General features: G+C 39.6%; 1 protein-coding gene across 1 annotated transcript in view; it reads left to right on the top strand.

Moving 5' to 3' along the window:
- LOC118705740 (sine oculis binding protein homolog) overlaps positions 1–16,021 on the top strand; it is a 162,206-nt gene that overhangs the window by 37,347 nt on the left and 108,838 nt on the right. Inside the window, exon 4 of the mRNA XM_045572786.1 lies at positions 6,876–7,027. Coding sequence (XP_045428742.1) covers positions 6,876–7,027 — 152 coding nt within the window. The remainder of the gene's footprint in view (positions 1–6,875; positions 7,028–16,021) is intronic.

Raw genomic sequence — 16,021 nt, 5'->3', positions numbered from 1 at the left:
CATTCTAGCGACTCCTTGTTCAGGCTCCTCTGGCTCCAGTATAATCTCCCACTTTGTCTTCTCACAATTTTGGTCAACTGCATGACTTCAGGAATCCTCCCCATCCTTGACTCCTGCTGTTCCTTCTCTTGAAATTTCTCTCCCTCCAATCCTTCAAGACCTAACTCTGTGGGCTCTCACAGGTTTCTGAACCTATCTCTTCTATCTGCTACACACGTACCCATCTGTTCTCTCTCTTTGTTTCCTATCTGTTCTCCTAGCCATGTCCTATTCAAGTCAGCATTCTTGACCAGTTTCCTAGTGCGGGGACCTGCATGTAAATATTTAGTTCATTCTGCAGTCACATCTTTTACATGTATATATCAATATCTATTTATATATCTACATATCATACATGTATAAATAATGAACAATTGCTAGAAAATTTCATTAGAAAATTAATTAAAAAAATTTATCATTTTTTTCTGTCATTTTGTGTAATATATGCTTATTTCTGTAACTTACTGGAACTAATTATAGTTTTGTATAATGATTTAGATTTAATTTTTCTGTCAAATACTACTCTAGTTAGAGGGTTGCAAACTATTTAAATGTTTGAAATCACTTCAAATATAATTCTATTTCCAAAATAAAAATAGGGATAATTTTAGGTACTACAAAGAATCATAGTTGTGTGAACTGTTATCGTTTAATTGCATGTACCTTTTTAACTAACAAGTGCAATAAAATTTTATTAATTTGGACTCTATTACTTGGCAGTTTTTGATAGTTAAGATGGCAGACATTTTCAGTTGTTACTATGATGCTTTTTAAAAGAGCGAATTTCTCAGGCACTTAGAAAGATCCACCCATGTGTGGATAGTTGATGTAATAATTACAAGGAATTCCTATCTATTAATCACAGAATATTTGGCAGTACTGTGATATATTTGGCAACACCTTGTCAACTATTAATTCAAGTTAAGAAATTTTTTGAAAGAATAGCTGTAAATGAAGCTTTTAATAAATCTAACGGCTTTATTCTTAAATAGTTTGAGTTAGTGAAAATTAAGCAATTACTAGTTGGTTCTTTGTATTCAAAGATAGTGGTTCTAGAGATGCCATCCATGGGAGGGAATGTAATTGAAGTGACTGGTGCCTGGTCATCTGGCCTGTCCAATTGTATATAGCTGACACCTACCCTCTTATGGGTCTAATTGCCAGTAGTTCTAAGGAAGGCTTATTTACATGTAGAATGTTCCTACTTTCTCTCATTTGATCCTCACCACAGCTATACTTAGGTGAGCATTACTGTCCCCTTAGTGACTTGCCCAGGTTACACAACCGGGAGGGGCAGTTTAATACTTTACTTATGGCCTCTGTCTCTATGTCTCTGCGCTTCACCACACACTGTCTTTCAAATATTAACAGTGACTCAGGTTTGCAAAGCAGTGTTTATCTGTGACCTCACTTGCTTAAAAAAGTTACCCCCTTGAGACTGTAGTAAGTGGATCTGCCTGTTGCTTTTCTTTCCTAGTGATCCTTAGCTATATGCCATTTCTTCCTCCTCCTTCAACTTCTACTGTGGTTTATATTCACATTTAAAAGGTTCTCTGAAAATATTTCACATTGTGCCACGGTATGATTGCATTGTATTTTCCTCTGTCCACTCTGCCCTCAGCTTGCTATACCTTGGTCCAGGGAGAGACATAGCAAAGTAATGACCAGAGGTGTCTTGTGCCCTAGTACCTTCTATCTCTGCTTTCCATGTTTCTTATTAGAAGCCGATATTCAGCTCTTCTCCCCATTCTCTGGGGAAGCCCTCAGAAAAAAATAACTCATGTTAAAGCATAAATGATTGCTGAAAAATGTATATTAAACTTTCTTGCTTTCAGGGAACTTGTATTTTAATGGGATATAAGAAATATTTAGTCAAATAAGGTCTTCTCTAATGGTAGAACTTAATTTTAGTGAGCAGTTGAGGGATAATTTTTGAAGCGGAGATATTCTTATTGGGATCTTTGAAATTATAAATGTAAGTGATTACTCACTTGACCCACATGGAAAGTCAGTCTTATCCATGTCCTACTGTTGGTCCCCCTCCTTACAAAAGAGAAAGCTGGGAAGACTATTGCTTGCCTGTGGGTAGAATGACTGCTGCGATCCAGGTATTCTTGGTTCTTTGTCATCATTGAATGCTTAAGTGGAACTTGCTAGTGAACGTGCAGATAGAATGTTTGCAGCAAATTCAAGTCCCATAGTCATAAAGGCTTGCATTGCAGGCCTTTACCTTTTTTTTTTTTTTTTTTAAGTCAGTGGACAAATATTGATTGAGTAACATTTCAGCTGTCTCCTCAAAGACATTTTGACCCTTTTGGTTCCATTTTCTTTGTTAGTGTGTCCTGGAACAGTGTCCTGTGTACGTAGCAGAACCTGTGGCAGCTTTCTGTAGAAGGAAGTATGTGTGGATGGTGTGCAGCCTCCCATGCTTAGAAAGGCTGTATGCTTTAAGGTGTAGTGGTCAAGAGCTTGGGCTTGGCAGCAGATGGCCTGGTCTTCATCTAGGCTTTGGTATGTATTGGCTGTGTTATCTGGAGCAAATTACTTACCTTCTCAACCTCGCTTTCCCTGTCTGCACAGTGGGGATAATGTTAGTACCTGCCTGTGGTTAGTGGTTGTGATTAAGATTAAATGATGGATTTAAAGAATTTTGCATTGTGCCTGGCACCTACTAAATACTGAATAAGGCTAGCTACAATTATTTTCTTTTTGGATCAGTGATTCAAATTTTCTCCGACTATCCTTAAATGTTCATGTTTAGAACACAGGAAATTGTACAGAAGCATCTATAGAACTTGATGGAAACTTTTAAATTGGACTTCCCTAGAGCTTTTGGAATTGAATTATTCCAAAAAAGAGCTGATAAGAAAGCACACTTTAACTATAGTTTCTTGCCTGCCTTCCAGACCACATCTTCATTTTGTTCTTAAGTATAGCTGCTCCAACAAATAGTTTGACCTAGTGCCGCCCATGCCATAGCTCTAATTTATGGTAGGGAGAACTCGCAGGAGTCACTTCAGACTAACTTGTAACTTGCTTCAAATATGATTCAAGTCTTGAAATGAGTATCTGCACATGTACATTCTAGGAATTATTGGAGGAGAGAAATGTCACTAGCAAATATTTTCAGATTTCCCCCTTTAGTCTTGGATTCCCATGAAAACTACAAAGGGATGATAAATCTACAGTTTAATCACTTGGGGTCCATTAAGGCCCTTCTGATTGTCTTTGGGCTCTGTCACTTAAACTAGTATGCAAATTCATAGCCAATCCAAATGCCCCGAGAATGCCACTGGCCAATGGCCATCCTTATTTTTAATAGTCATCAAATAGTGCACTTCCTCAAACAACTTCAGCAAGGCATTCCAGAAATGCTTGACATCATACTTCTCTGCACTGTGCAAACACAATTTTGATTTCATCTCAGAGTAATTAATCTGAACTTCTCCTTCTGGGATGTAAAATAGAATAATTTTCTATAGTTCTTCGAACATTAGATTGGAAAGAAAATGCCCTAAACATCTTGCTTAATTAAATCCTAAAGAGGTAGTACAAACTTCATGATTAATTGAAACATGCATATTTTTACTGATGCATATTTATGTGACATTATCATATGAAAATTTTTATCATGTTATACAAACTATTCAATTTGGGAATGTGATTTAATACTATAAATATTTTGCATTTGTTGTTGCATTGTTCATTATGAAAAATACATGGGCTAATAGCAGTAAGGAAAAATATGTTCCATGAGTCTTTTTTGAGGTAATCTCAAGTCTCAAAATCTCACAGACCTTGAACCTAAATATAAGACAGCGTATCAGGTTTTCCCTAGTTTGAAGAAATACGTTTTAAATAAAGAAATTTGAATCAGATCAAATTAAAAAAGCTGAAGTGCTGGGGCCTTCTATTTTGCCAATATAAGGCATGTACATAAGTTCCAGGTTTCAGCACTAAAGAAAAGCTCACTTTTCTAGGGGTGCAGTCATCCTGCTTAAGGTGGGACACCATCTCATGTCTGGTGGCAGAATCTTGAGTTATGCTTTCACTGACAAAATTAATGTATATAATTGAAGATCTTTCTTAGTTTCCTAAATATACTATTAATAAAACTGACTTCTATTAAGACTAGAATACCTAAGACATGTAAAAATGTTTTCTTGAACTTGTGGAATAATCCATTTATCAGACTCTTCTCTGGAGCATTAGCTATTGATAACAGTTTGATGACAGAAAAAGAGAAATCTCATGGAAGTTTTCCAAAATGTTTGCCTTTATGAAGTGGAGTTTTATGAAAAAACGGATGGGAATACTGAATTATTTAACAAGACAGATGCTAACCATTTCCAATTTTCAGATACACATTTTTTTTTGTTTCATCTTCTCTTGTTGTTACTTCATAGTACAAATGATTTATAAAAATAATCTGCTTTAAAATTCTACTTTTTGTCCATTTGTTAGGTCTATTGTTTGTAGGGAAGTATCCTTGCCTCCCTTAAAAAGTGACAAATGGTCTGTCTGGTATTGATGGAGGAAGCATGAGGAAGACCCACCAGTGGCCTTTTTGTTCCAAATGTCATTCCTCTGGGCAGGCAATCGCAGGCCAATCACCACCCGTTACAGCTTTGTGCTCTGTTCTCTGTCATCTCAGTTTTAGATAATTTAAATGAAGGAAACGATGAGGGAAACCTAATGTATGTCCTAAAGTTCCTCCTTGAATGCCGAGGCCAAATAATTTCTCGCATAAAGTATTTTTCCTTACAGATTTCACCAGAATCAAGGTTATTGCCGACGGATCATTTGTGAGAGAGAGTTCTGCTGTACCATCTTCTTTTTTTCAGGAATTTAAGATTATAAAGCAGCTAATAGCTTGGGAAAATAAGAAACTATTAGTGCTAGTGAGTTTAGTAATGATAGATGGTTATTTAAAAGGTATAACATTTCTAATCTAATTTAAAAAACCCTCTGTACTATAAGGTAAATTATAGAGTTTTGTTATTTCTTCATACATGTACAATGTCTAAAGACAGATGCCATATTAGAGGTGATATAAAACACAAAGCTTTCTTTGAATAGAACAAATTATTAAATACAGTAATTGTATAATATTTGAACTCACGTTGACTCCATTTAAAGAAACTTATGTTATAAAAAATGTTTGATTAACATCAAAGGTCATTGTTACACTGTCTCATTTATTATTAATTGTAATAAATCACAATATGTAATTATAAAATAAAGTGGTGATTAAAATGACAATATTCCATTAAAGTAAATAAAATGCTGCACATGGTTCTGAGTGGTGATCCTCAGGGAAAAAAGCTGTATCACTGCACTTCAAATTAGTTTGCTTCTAATTTTGCAGGCTGATGACCACACTGCCTCAAACCAAATCTTTCCCCTGGAAATGGAATGATTGCATGACAGGTTCTGTGAACCATGAATATGTCAACAGCTCATGGACCAGGCCTTGCTTAGCAATTAGTCTTTGGGGGATTTTACTCAGAATCAGACAACACTATATCAGAGCTTGTTGGGGATTTTGTGATTACCCTTCAGGTCTGGAGCATGAGTCTGGGTTAATAATTAAAAAAATATATCCATAAAGAGATGTGGCTAATAGTGGCAACCAGTCAGACACACTTTGTCATTTGGGAGGACCAAGGAAACTAGAGATATAGCCAGAGCACACAGGAAATGGCAAGGGAATATTTCTCAGACCTGTACTTAAGATCTATGCTTAGTCACCCACCAAAGTTTCCCAGACTTCAGTCATTTGAATATCACCATCCCATGTTTGTCTTAACATCTTGCTACCTGCACTGTAATTACTATTACATTTCATTTACTGGCTCACGTTAAAAGTCTTTGTTTGTTTTAAGCCGTAGTATTTGTGATGTCATGGACTTGTACTACTTAAATTTGTTTCCTTTTCTTACAAAGGAAAAGAAATACAGCATTTAAAAATATTTGCAAACCACCTCACATCATTCTGAGTATCTCCATGACACGGGTGACAGGTCCCCCTGGAGCTGTGAGGACCACCCGCCTGGCCAAGAGTGATCTGGGCAGCTGTGTGAGCTCAGGGCTCATGGCTGACACCCCATGACTATCCCTCCATCCAGGGACCATGAGTCACACACATCTCACAGAGGAGAATTTCAATCAGGCCTGTGCCTGCCTGTCTGGGACCCCATGTGGGAAGGCTGCATCACAGGAGACCACCGAGTGAGCAGGGCCACTGCCTTTCTACCAGCAGAATCTGGCCACTCACATCTCTCTGTTGTTGACTAACCATACCATTTGGGAATCACTGTATTGCAAAAGTAAACAATAGTACTCCATATGTAACATGTGATAGGGAACATGCCAAGATTGGTCCTGGCTCCTGACTGTCAAGGTTCACATTAGGACATCACACATGTGGGTGTGGTGTCCTCCCCCATATGCAGATCCCATAGGCTGTCAGTGGCACCTTTGAAGAAATGGCCCATTCTATAAGCTTCATTAGTACTGAGCCTGCTATAACCAGGCAGAATAAGCATTTTCACCACGCTAAGCAGCCCCGGGAACTCTCATGGCTCTGTAGCCATGATCTGGTTTTTAAGTAAGTGATGTTTTTGGAAACTTAAAAGCCAACAGGGAAAAAAAAAAAAAAAAAAAAAAAGCACTGAGTCCTCCCCCAAGAGCTGGCTATTCTCCTAGGTCAGAACACGGTGAGATGCGGAGATTGAAATCAGGCCTCGAGTAGCTCTTTCAGGTTCAGGGTGTGACTTAAGCTTGAAGGGATGTTTGCTTCTGATATGAACATTTCTCTTATACTTTTATTATAGAAGATGATGTGTCAAATGTACAAATAATGTGTGCCTGGTGCCAGAAAGTGGGGATCAAGCGCTATTCCCTGAGTATGGGAAGTGAGGTGAAAAGCTTCTGCAGCGAGAAGTGCTTTGCCGCCTGCCGACGAGCCTACTTCAAGAGAAATAAGGTAAGAGCACGTAGAGAGGCGGCCCGCAGCCTCCCCCGCCCACGTGCGCATGTGCCTCTTAGCCTCTAGCTGGAAACACTGTGCACCTTTTATTCTTTCTGTTTTATTTTTATTTTTTTTCTGTTCTCTTTCTCTGTCATACTTAACCTTTTGGGATAAGGGATCCCCTTCTAATGTATGTAATAACCTGTTCTTCAGTGTCTCTGGTCTTGGTGTTTGAATTCTGAGAGGGTGAATGAATCTGATGAGGACACGGTGATGGCAGCTGGTACCCTAAGTGACAAGGACTCCCCAGCAGTAGAACACGCAAACTAGGATCTGGCAGGCTAAGTGGTAGGGATTCCTGAGGAGCTAGCCACAGGCCATGCATGGCCAGGAAGCTTCAGTGCACTCAGTTTCCTGGCTCCCAATGGGACTATTGCTCTGGCTCTTTCCAAAATCCAACCCACAAATTCTAATCAAGAAACATGTCAAGTCTCTCTTGACACCTTATATTAAAGTTGATTGATATTGAGAAAAGGTGAAAGAATGAATTCATGAACCAGCATTGCTCATATAGCCAAGCATTGAGAGGCATGGTGTCAACACAGGAATGGCCATAGTCATAGTTTTGTGGTTTTTGTTTTTTTGTTATGTTTTGTTTATTTTAAGACATCTCAGATTTGAAAATGTCCCTTTAAAGAACAGGATTAGCCACCACTGATGGGAAATGGAATGCATGATGGTTTTACAATCCCCCACATACATGTACACACACAGCTAATTTCTTAATCTTTAAAGAACTTCTATAGCATTTTGCCACCAATCACTGAAGTAAATTGCTAGTTCTTGATTATTTCCATTGATCTGTAAAGCTTCCTTAATTCATAAAACGGTCCACACTTTGCTGAGCATTTCCATTTCCATAATACAAGAAAGAGCAAAACCTGTCCTTTCTATAAGCAAATACAATAGTAATTATTTTTTAAGTCTGATATTCGCAATCCTGAAATGCTCATCTCGGGCTCATTGCATTACAAGGAGCACTGTTGCAGCAAATTATCTCCTGCAATTTTGGGTCACATCATTCTGCCAAAAAACATAACGCTGAGAGAATTAGGCTGCAGAATCCAGTAGGGTGGAATTTAGTAGCAGCCTCTAAGAATTAGGCTCATAATCTTCCCTGGGACAGGAAGGCAAGGAAGGAAACTGCAGTTCTTTTGGAACAGTCACAGTCAAGTTCACTTTCCCTTGTGTGGTAGGAGGGGCAGTGAAGCTTCAGAAGAGGGTGGTAAGAGCAATGCGTGGAGACATGGTTTGCTTTAATATACGGGGATGCAATGATCTCTGAGACCCTGGGCCCACCCTTCCGAATGCTGAGCGCTGGGGTAACAATCACAGGAACAGCCCCAGCGCTTCAGTCTTCAAAGCCCTGCTTACCACAACAAAATACTTGGCATTCCACCCTGGAAGATGGCTAGACAACAGGTTTTCTTTTTGTCTTTCTATGGTTCTGAAAGGTTATGGGTCTGAATCTTGATGGACTGCCTGTAGTGAATACAATCCAGCAAGATGAACTTGTTACAATCCTGGCGATACTTGTTATATTTTGCAAAGTGGTTTCACTTTAGTGAGCCTTTGAAGGAAGACACCTGACCCAATTGGAAAACAACTTAGACTAATCTACCTATATCTATATATCTACATATATACTTATATATACAATTATATGTGTGTGTGTAGAATATGAATATATATATTCTACACATATATATAGGTCTACATAGGTCTAAACATAGCTATATAAAATACCATATATAATAATACCATATGTAAATTTAAATAACTGTAAGTCATATGTAATATTACATCATTATAAAGTTTAAGGTCAACCTTCCATAGCATACGGTTTTGAAAACCGGGCAACTGGGGACCGAGATAAGAGTTAGCACGTGGGATACTTAGTCTGCTGCAGGGTTGTCCGAGAAGGCCTCTGAGCAGCCTGCAAGACCTGGGTGCCACCCTGGCTTGAAGTTTGCCGGCTGATCCCAGCAGCCCATTAGTGTACACATACCATGCCTGTCTTCTCCGCAGTCTTCATGCTTATTTATGTATCAAAAGCTCTGCCACACTATAGACGTTCTCGTTTTTCAAATAGAGAAATAAACCGGTCACATCACTTGCTGGGTTCTTTTTTTTATTTTTTATTTTAAGAGTGTTATCTCTGTAACAATATCCTCTTGTATTACAATAAACATGTACAGCTGCTGCATTTCTGTGAACTGATAGGATTTTGTGGTCATTTCATTTAGGGCTTGGGTTTCTTAATGGATTGTATTGGATCCCAGGCTCCATCCTGCCGTTTCTAAGAAGTGCTGTCATCAGCCCCAGGGTGTTCCCCACCGAAGACAATAGCAAACAGTTACTTCTCTTGTATCATTGAACAAAGTCTCTGGTCCAAATTATTAGAATGGCGGACTTCCTTAATCATAGAAAAAGGGCAAAAATTCTCCCATTCCTTCATAAAAGGTTTTCTGGCTAAACGCTACACTTTTAAATATTGAGAAGTGGATGGAAAACAGAGTGAGCGATGTGTGTGCAGAACAGAATTTTGCCTTAGGTATGATGTAGATTAAAAAAAAAAAAACCCACACACACAACCATGTAAAATTAACTATGCTGTAAATTATGCTTTATAATGACAGCCCGATTCTTAGCGGATAGCATGCTGGGATCTAAAAATGGTCTCTAAGTTGAACCCAAATTGCATGCATAACTTCACAAAGGAAAATCCTTGTGAAAAAGGTAGCTAATTAGGAGCAGTATTCAACTGACCTCTGTTTTGTGTCTGTGCAACACCTGCATTTGTGAATGTAAATTGGACAGCTGTGCCCGTGTTTTCCCTGCTCTCCTCTTCTCAGATGCTTGGGGGGTAGAAGCAGGAGCTGATTTTTCTTCTAAAAACAAGGACAAAAATAACCCAACTCTCAAAATGAAGGCCCCCTGAAAATTGACTCTTTAAATTTATCACTTGCTTCTCGAACCTTCTTCCTCTTTGATGGAGTAGTATAAGAATGTCACATCCCTCTCATACATACTCTGGCACTGTGAAGTAAGGTGGGATGGACTGAGGTCAAAGTAACCCTTTATGGCATGCAGCTGATATTTTTAAACCAAATTAGTTTTATATGAAGAGTTGTTTGGATTGCTACAAGAATGTAGGCTGTCTTCAGAATGCTTCTTCTAGGGGAGGACTGTGAGTCACAGCTGTGTTCATATCATGAGCCCAACTACCAGCGTATACAGTTCAGGATGTCAGCTCTAAGACATGTACAGTGTTAATTAATAATTGTATTTTGCGGAGTCCTTATTCCAAACAGGCTCACTTGCTGCCTCAAAAGTTTTTGAAGCAGTGGGTATGAAAAATAGTTTTGTAGTCTGTGGGCATTGGCTGAACAATGGGATGTCAGCTCATTACTAGATGCACTAGAGACTTATCATGGAACTAATAGCTCACGCTTTTCCCAGCCCCCCTTTGAGACACAAGTAGAGAAGGAATTGGGAACATTTCTAGATAGCTTAGTGATTCACCGAGGAGCTGGCAAGTTGCAGGGACTTCTTGGTGGTTTTGCAGGAGATGCTGAAGTGTTTAGTCCAACTAATGCAGGTTTTACTTTCTACCATAACACACACTTAAAACTGTTCTTTACTAAGGGAGTAATGTCTTGTAAACATTATCCCTTGAAGAGCGAGAGTAACAAACAGGACTACAAATAGTAATCATTTCTAAATATCCCGTGTTTGTGTTTTTCCTTCTGCATGGGAAATGTCCTGTTGTTTAAATCAAGCAGGAAATCAAAACTCAAGACAGATGGTTTGTGCAGGCAATGTCAAGGATGATTGTTTTCTGTCCTTGTTCAGATCTAAAGTCTATATAGCATTCTCTTAAAAAAAAAAAAGTATTTTTATTGATTTCAGAGGGAGAGAGAGATAGAAACATCAATGATGAGAGAGAATTATTGATCAGCTGCTTCCTGCACACCTCACACTGAATCCCAGGTGTGTGCCTTGGCCGAAATTGAACCTGGGACCCTTCAGTCTGCAGGCTGATGCTTTATCCACTGAGCCAAACCAGCTAGAGCTATAGCATTCTTTATGGATTAGGGGCATTGGTACTTCAGTCATAAACACAAATTCCTAAGAGCACTAAAATTTTGCTTCCTTCTTCTAGTTTTTATATAATTTGAGACAAGAATATGTAGAAATATTTCTTCAATATCATAATGTTGCTGTTTTCCCAACAAACAGTAGTGGGAAGAAACCTATGCGAATAAGAGATAAGGATAAGGATAAATCTTACTAATAAGAGCCTAGGTGGTCCTCACGCCATCACAAGATGACTGCATGCCCAGTGGAGGTGAGGTTCCCACGGCCGCGTGCGTGCCATGGAGGTGGGGTCCCAGAGGCCACTCTTCACGGCTCCTGCCAGGGTTCCTGTGGGGGCCCCCCCCCTCTTGTGCACTGTTCTCCTGCACTGTGAGAGGACACAGGCCAAGCTGGGGGACCCTCCCTCCCGCCCCCGAGTGCACAAATTTTATGCACTGGGCCTCTAGAAAAAAAAAAATAATAAAAAGATTATATAAACAAACAACATTTGCAGATGATGTCATTAAGATCTCCTAACAATCATGATAATAGTATCCAGTGATGGAAATATTGTATAAGCAGCATTTCTTTTACTTTAAAACTATATCCCTGGATACACAGCAATCTCTTCTTCTTAGATGAGCTCTCTTTTGGAAGAATCTGTAGCTAGTTAACATGTATCATCCTATTAGTTGGAGTTACGTTTTATTTAGACTTTTATTACACTTGAATATATCCTGGGAAAGATTCTCAGGTTCAGAGGTAATTATAGAACCTACTAGTGATGAAGAAATTGCAACAATTGCCCTGTTAATCTAGTGATTAACCTGTCCACTTTTTTTTCCTTTAAACACCTGCAAGATTTAATTTGCAAGAAGGCTATCAGTCATGATGGTTTGGGGAATGACATTTAGAAATTACTTGTAACTAATGTCCCCTGACTGCCTGAAGCTCAGGCCACACACTTGCTTTTGCCAGTTGCTTGCAAATATTCTTGATTGACAAGTAAATGTGCCCACACGGAGCACCAGCGTTCTTCCCCTGGATTCACCTTGTTTTTATGGGTCACCCAGGAGGCTGTCGGGTCTGTCTTTCTGCAGGGTGGTTGCGCTGGTTCTGCAGTGACCTTTGGAACTGTGCCTGCATCTAGGGTGGCCTCTGCCTCCCAGGCTTGAGCCTGCAGGCCAGGGACTGAGTTCCCTTTTGGTCACAACACACAGGGAAGCTCTGGGGAGAGAACAACAAACCCAGTGGTTTTCTCGTTCCCTGGTATTTTGGAATATGGAATGGATTATGATGAGCTCCTGAAAGTAAGAACCTATGAAAAAAGCAAGAGCAGAGGGAGGGAAAGGGGGAACACATTTAGGCTGGGGTTAGAGCAGGAGCATTCTGGCCTGGGAAGTAAGATGTAGGTCAGGTTAAGGTGATGCCTAGGCTCGTGAAGAAGCTAGAAGGAGTGCCAGGCCAAGTGGGACACCATGCCCTAGGAAGTCGTCAGAAGCTCTGGGGGAGACATATGTGATGGCCTTGTTCACAGAACACTTGAGAAATAGTGGTCGAAGGGATATCGGGAACAAACACAGGGGGCAAAGGGGTTTATTAAAAGAAAATAGCAACGACACCTAGTTTTTTGTTTTGTTTTGTTTTTTAAATATATCTTATTAAATTTTTTACAGAGAGGAAGATAGAGGGATAGAGAGTTAGTTAGAAACATCAATGAGAGAGAAACATCCATCAGCTACCTCCTGCACACCCCCTATTGGGGATGTGCCTGAAATCAAGGTACATGCCCTTGACTGGAATCCAATCTGGGACCTTTCAGTCCGCAGGCTGATGCTCTATGTACTGAGCCACACCGGTTTCGGCGACACCTAGTTTTTAATGGGCTACATTTAGGGAGGTTGTGAGGGAAATACAAATAATTCTAATCAATTTCCCAGAATGGATGTCAACTTCTGAACAATAATAGACATTTAGATCAAATACGAAGATACAACAAAAATCCAAAGAGCTTCAAGTCCCAATCTTCGTTCATTGTTTCCCCCTCCCTAACTCTCCCAATGAACAGGAGGAAGAGGGGGATTTTTAATAGCTCTGAATTCAGTCCCCTGGAGATCAATACACAGGGCTATTGACATATATGCTTGAATGTTAGTTTTCAGACACAGTCTCTGGTGATAGCTCATGCTCTACCCTTAAATCAAGTTTTTTCTCATCCGAACTGCCAGTAATTATCCAATCCATCTCACAGGCACGCTCCCTTTCAACATTAACCACAGTGTCAAATTGCATCAGCTGCATTGTGTTCTGGTGGCTGCGGCCGCAGAGTGATGAATGCGTGCGCTTTGAGCTCCTGGTCCGGTTGCCTGTTTGGACACCGGGCAGCTCAGTGCAGCAAATGACCGGGAAGGGATCTCGTTATTTGGGACATGCATCCTCCTTATCGATCTAGTCACTTGCATTGCCAGCTACCTCACCCTGCTGTTAGCAGTGTTCAGGCTTATCTGAGGAATAAGCATTTAAAGAATTATCTAATGGGCCATTTTAATGCCCTTTCCCCAGCATCTCTAAGCACAGCGCTACTCTTTGTGCCTGACTATAAAAGGAATGAGACATTATTATGTTAAAGTAAAGACCAGAGGAAGGAGACGTTTATAAGAGGTCTTAGCACGCTGTCCGGAGAAACCAGTGAGAGAATGATTGTGCATTTTCCTTGTTATACTCGGTTAATTAAAATGTTTTGTTAAAAAAAATGTTAACTGTCTAAATAATTGCATGCATAAGACAGGCCAGGTGGTTTGTCTTGAGATATTTTAAGGTAGTAGTTTGAGTCCAGAATTTCTCTCATATACTTGCAGTATCTGGTCTCAAACCTGAATCCTCTCAAGAGTGGCCTATGCAGGAGATGCACACAGTAGGCACACCGTGCTTATTTTTATTTCTCCTCCATCTCGGTATCCCTGGATGGCTTTTGCTCACGTCAGATTGGGACTCGAAGCTCTTTGGATTTTTGTGTGAACTGGGAAGGCCCCCTCGGAACTCTGTGTTCCTTGGGCTCCTTGCTCGTTGTGTGTGTTATCGCAGATGAGGATGGAATAAAGAAGATCTTGTTGTGGATGGCCACTTAATTTCTGTCCCCACAGTTCAGGCGGAGAATGGCAAATGCTCTGTGCTACAATCCACTCTTCCCACGACCGTGCACACAGTGGAATCTAATGTCTACTGACAAGACTGCCTTTGGAGATTACAAACACCAGTCTGTTGCGTTCTCTGTAAACACAGGCTGTGGGCACTACTAGAAGCTCTAGAAGGCAGATCAGTGGTTTAATGAATCTATAAAAAGATGCTTGAACTCAGCTGCAATTTACTGAGCACTCCAGTTAAATGAAGCTCCTGTAGTCTTTAACAAAGATAGAGGTAATCAGTGGCCGGGGAGGGAAGCCAATGTCCAGTCACAACAAAACCTCCCAGAATTTGTGTTGTCATCTCACTGCTCACAGAGGTTAGGCCGGCTCAGGCTGCGAGGTTTGAGCTGCATTTCGCCCAGAGATGACATAATCATAGTAGCGTTGCTTCTGTGAGGAATATTTTTTAAAAAGCAATGAAATATTATTTGAATAATATTTCTTTAAAGCAACAAGATTAAGCTTAGGAATTAAATTTATTCTAACATGGAGTGTCTTTGTCAGGCATCCCCATGATGAAAAGTAAATAAGGGAATAAAATTCATTCATGATTAAGTCTTCAAAATGTCAAATTGCTTCATGTTAGAGAGCCCTGATTAATCCTTCCTGGTAAAATATTCCTCATTAGTTCGCTATGGCTAAGAGTTAACCACTCTTATTATAAATTCAGACATTAATGTATTTTCTGCTTAATTCGTCTTCTAATAGAGGAAAATATAGTTGGAAGATATTAATTTTTTACTTCCAAATGTGCTTTGGAAACATTATACTGATTTATGAGAGAGATTGGGGACATGTAGGAGAATTGCTTCATAAATATGTTGAAATGTATTTAAAAGTATTTAACCACTTTTGATTGTCGAAAAACTACTGCCCTGACTTTGAAATGATTCCCCCCTTCTCCTCCCCGCCTCGGCCCCATAGAGTTAGAATTAATAATATAATCCAAAGATTTTTATATCTAATTTTGGTCACATGAACTTACTTAGTGTTTCACTTTCTTGATTAGCTAATTAACATTCAGAGCTGGATCCAACCCCAGTAAGTGTATGTGGGAGGTTCAGTGGGTAATAGGAATTTTGAAGTCTGATAACTGTTGATCAGCTTCACGGGCCTTTTGCCAAACATTTCGTGACAAAGTAGTGACTTATCTTGTAATCTGTTTTGATACAATGACTTTGTATTTTAAGATATGGTGAGCAGTTCTATGATTGCACAACCAACTCTGTTATAAGAACCTTTGAAGGCCCTGGCACTTTCTGTGATCATCTGTAGGGTTGTATGTTTCCTTAGTTGGAGCAATTTAAGTTATTGGTGTCAAAGGACTTAGGGAGGCAGAGACTCCGGGGTAGGTGAGATAAAGCTGGGCAAATAGTTGAAGACCAGGATATTTGCCCAACAGAAGGCAAGTTCCTCTGTGATGATTTTTTGTTTGTTTTTAGCCAAGATTAAAAAACAAAACAAAACCTTGTTATTTATTTATCCACTTATTATTATTGTTATTGTTATTTTTGTTAATTCTTACCCAAGGATATATTTCTATTGACTTTCAGAGAATAGGAGGGAGAGGAAGGGATATATAGAGAGAAACATCAGTGTAAGAGAGGCACATCAATTGGTTGCCTTCTGCATATGCCCTGACCAGGGCCAGGGATTGAGCCTGTAACCCAGGTATGTGCCCTTG

This window comes from Pipistrellus kuhlii, unplaced genomic scaffold, assembly GCF_014108245.1.
Source record: "Pipistrellus kuhlii isolate mPipKuh1 unplaced genomic scaffold, mPipKuh1.p scaffold_m20_p_5, whole genome shotgun sequence".
NCBI lineage: Eukaryota > Metazoa > Chordata > Mammalia > Chiroptera > Vespertilionidae > Pipistrellus > Pipistrellus kuhlii.
The sequence above is the reverse complement of the archived record's forward strand: the minus strand, read 5'-3'. Positions and strand labels throughout refer to the sequence as shown.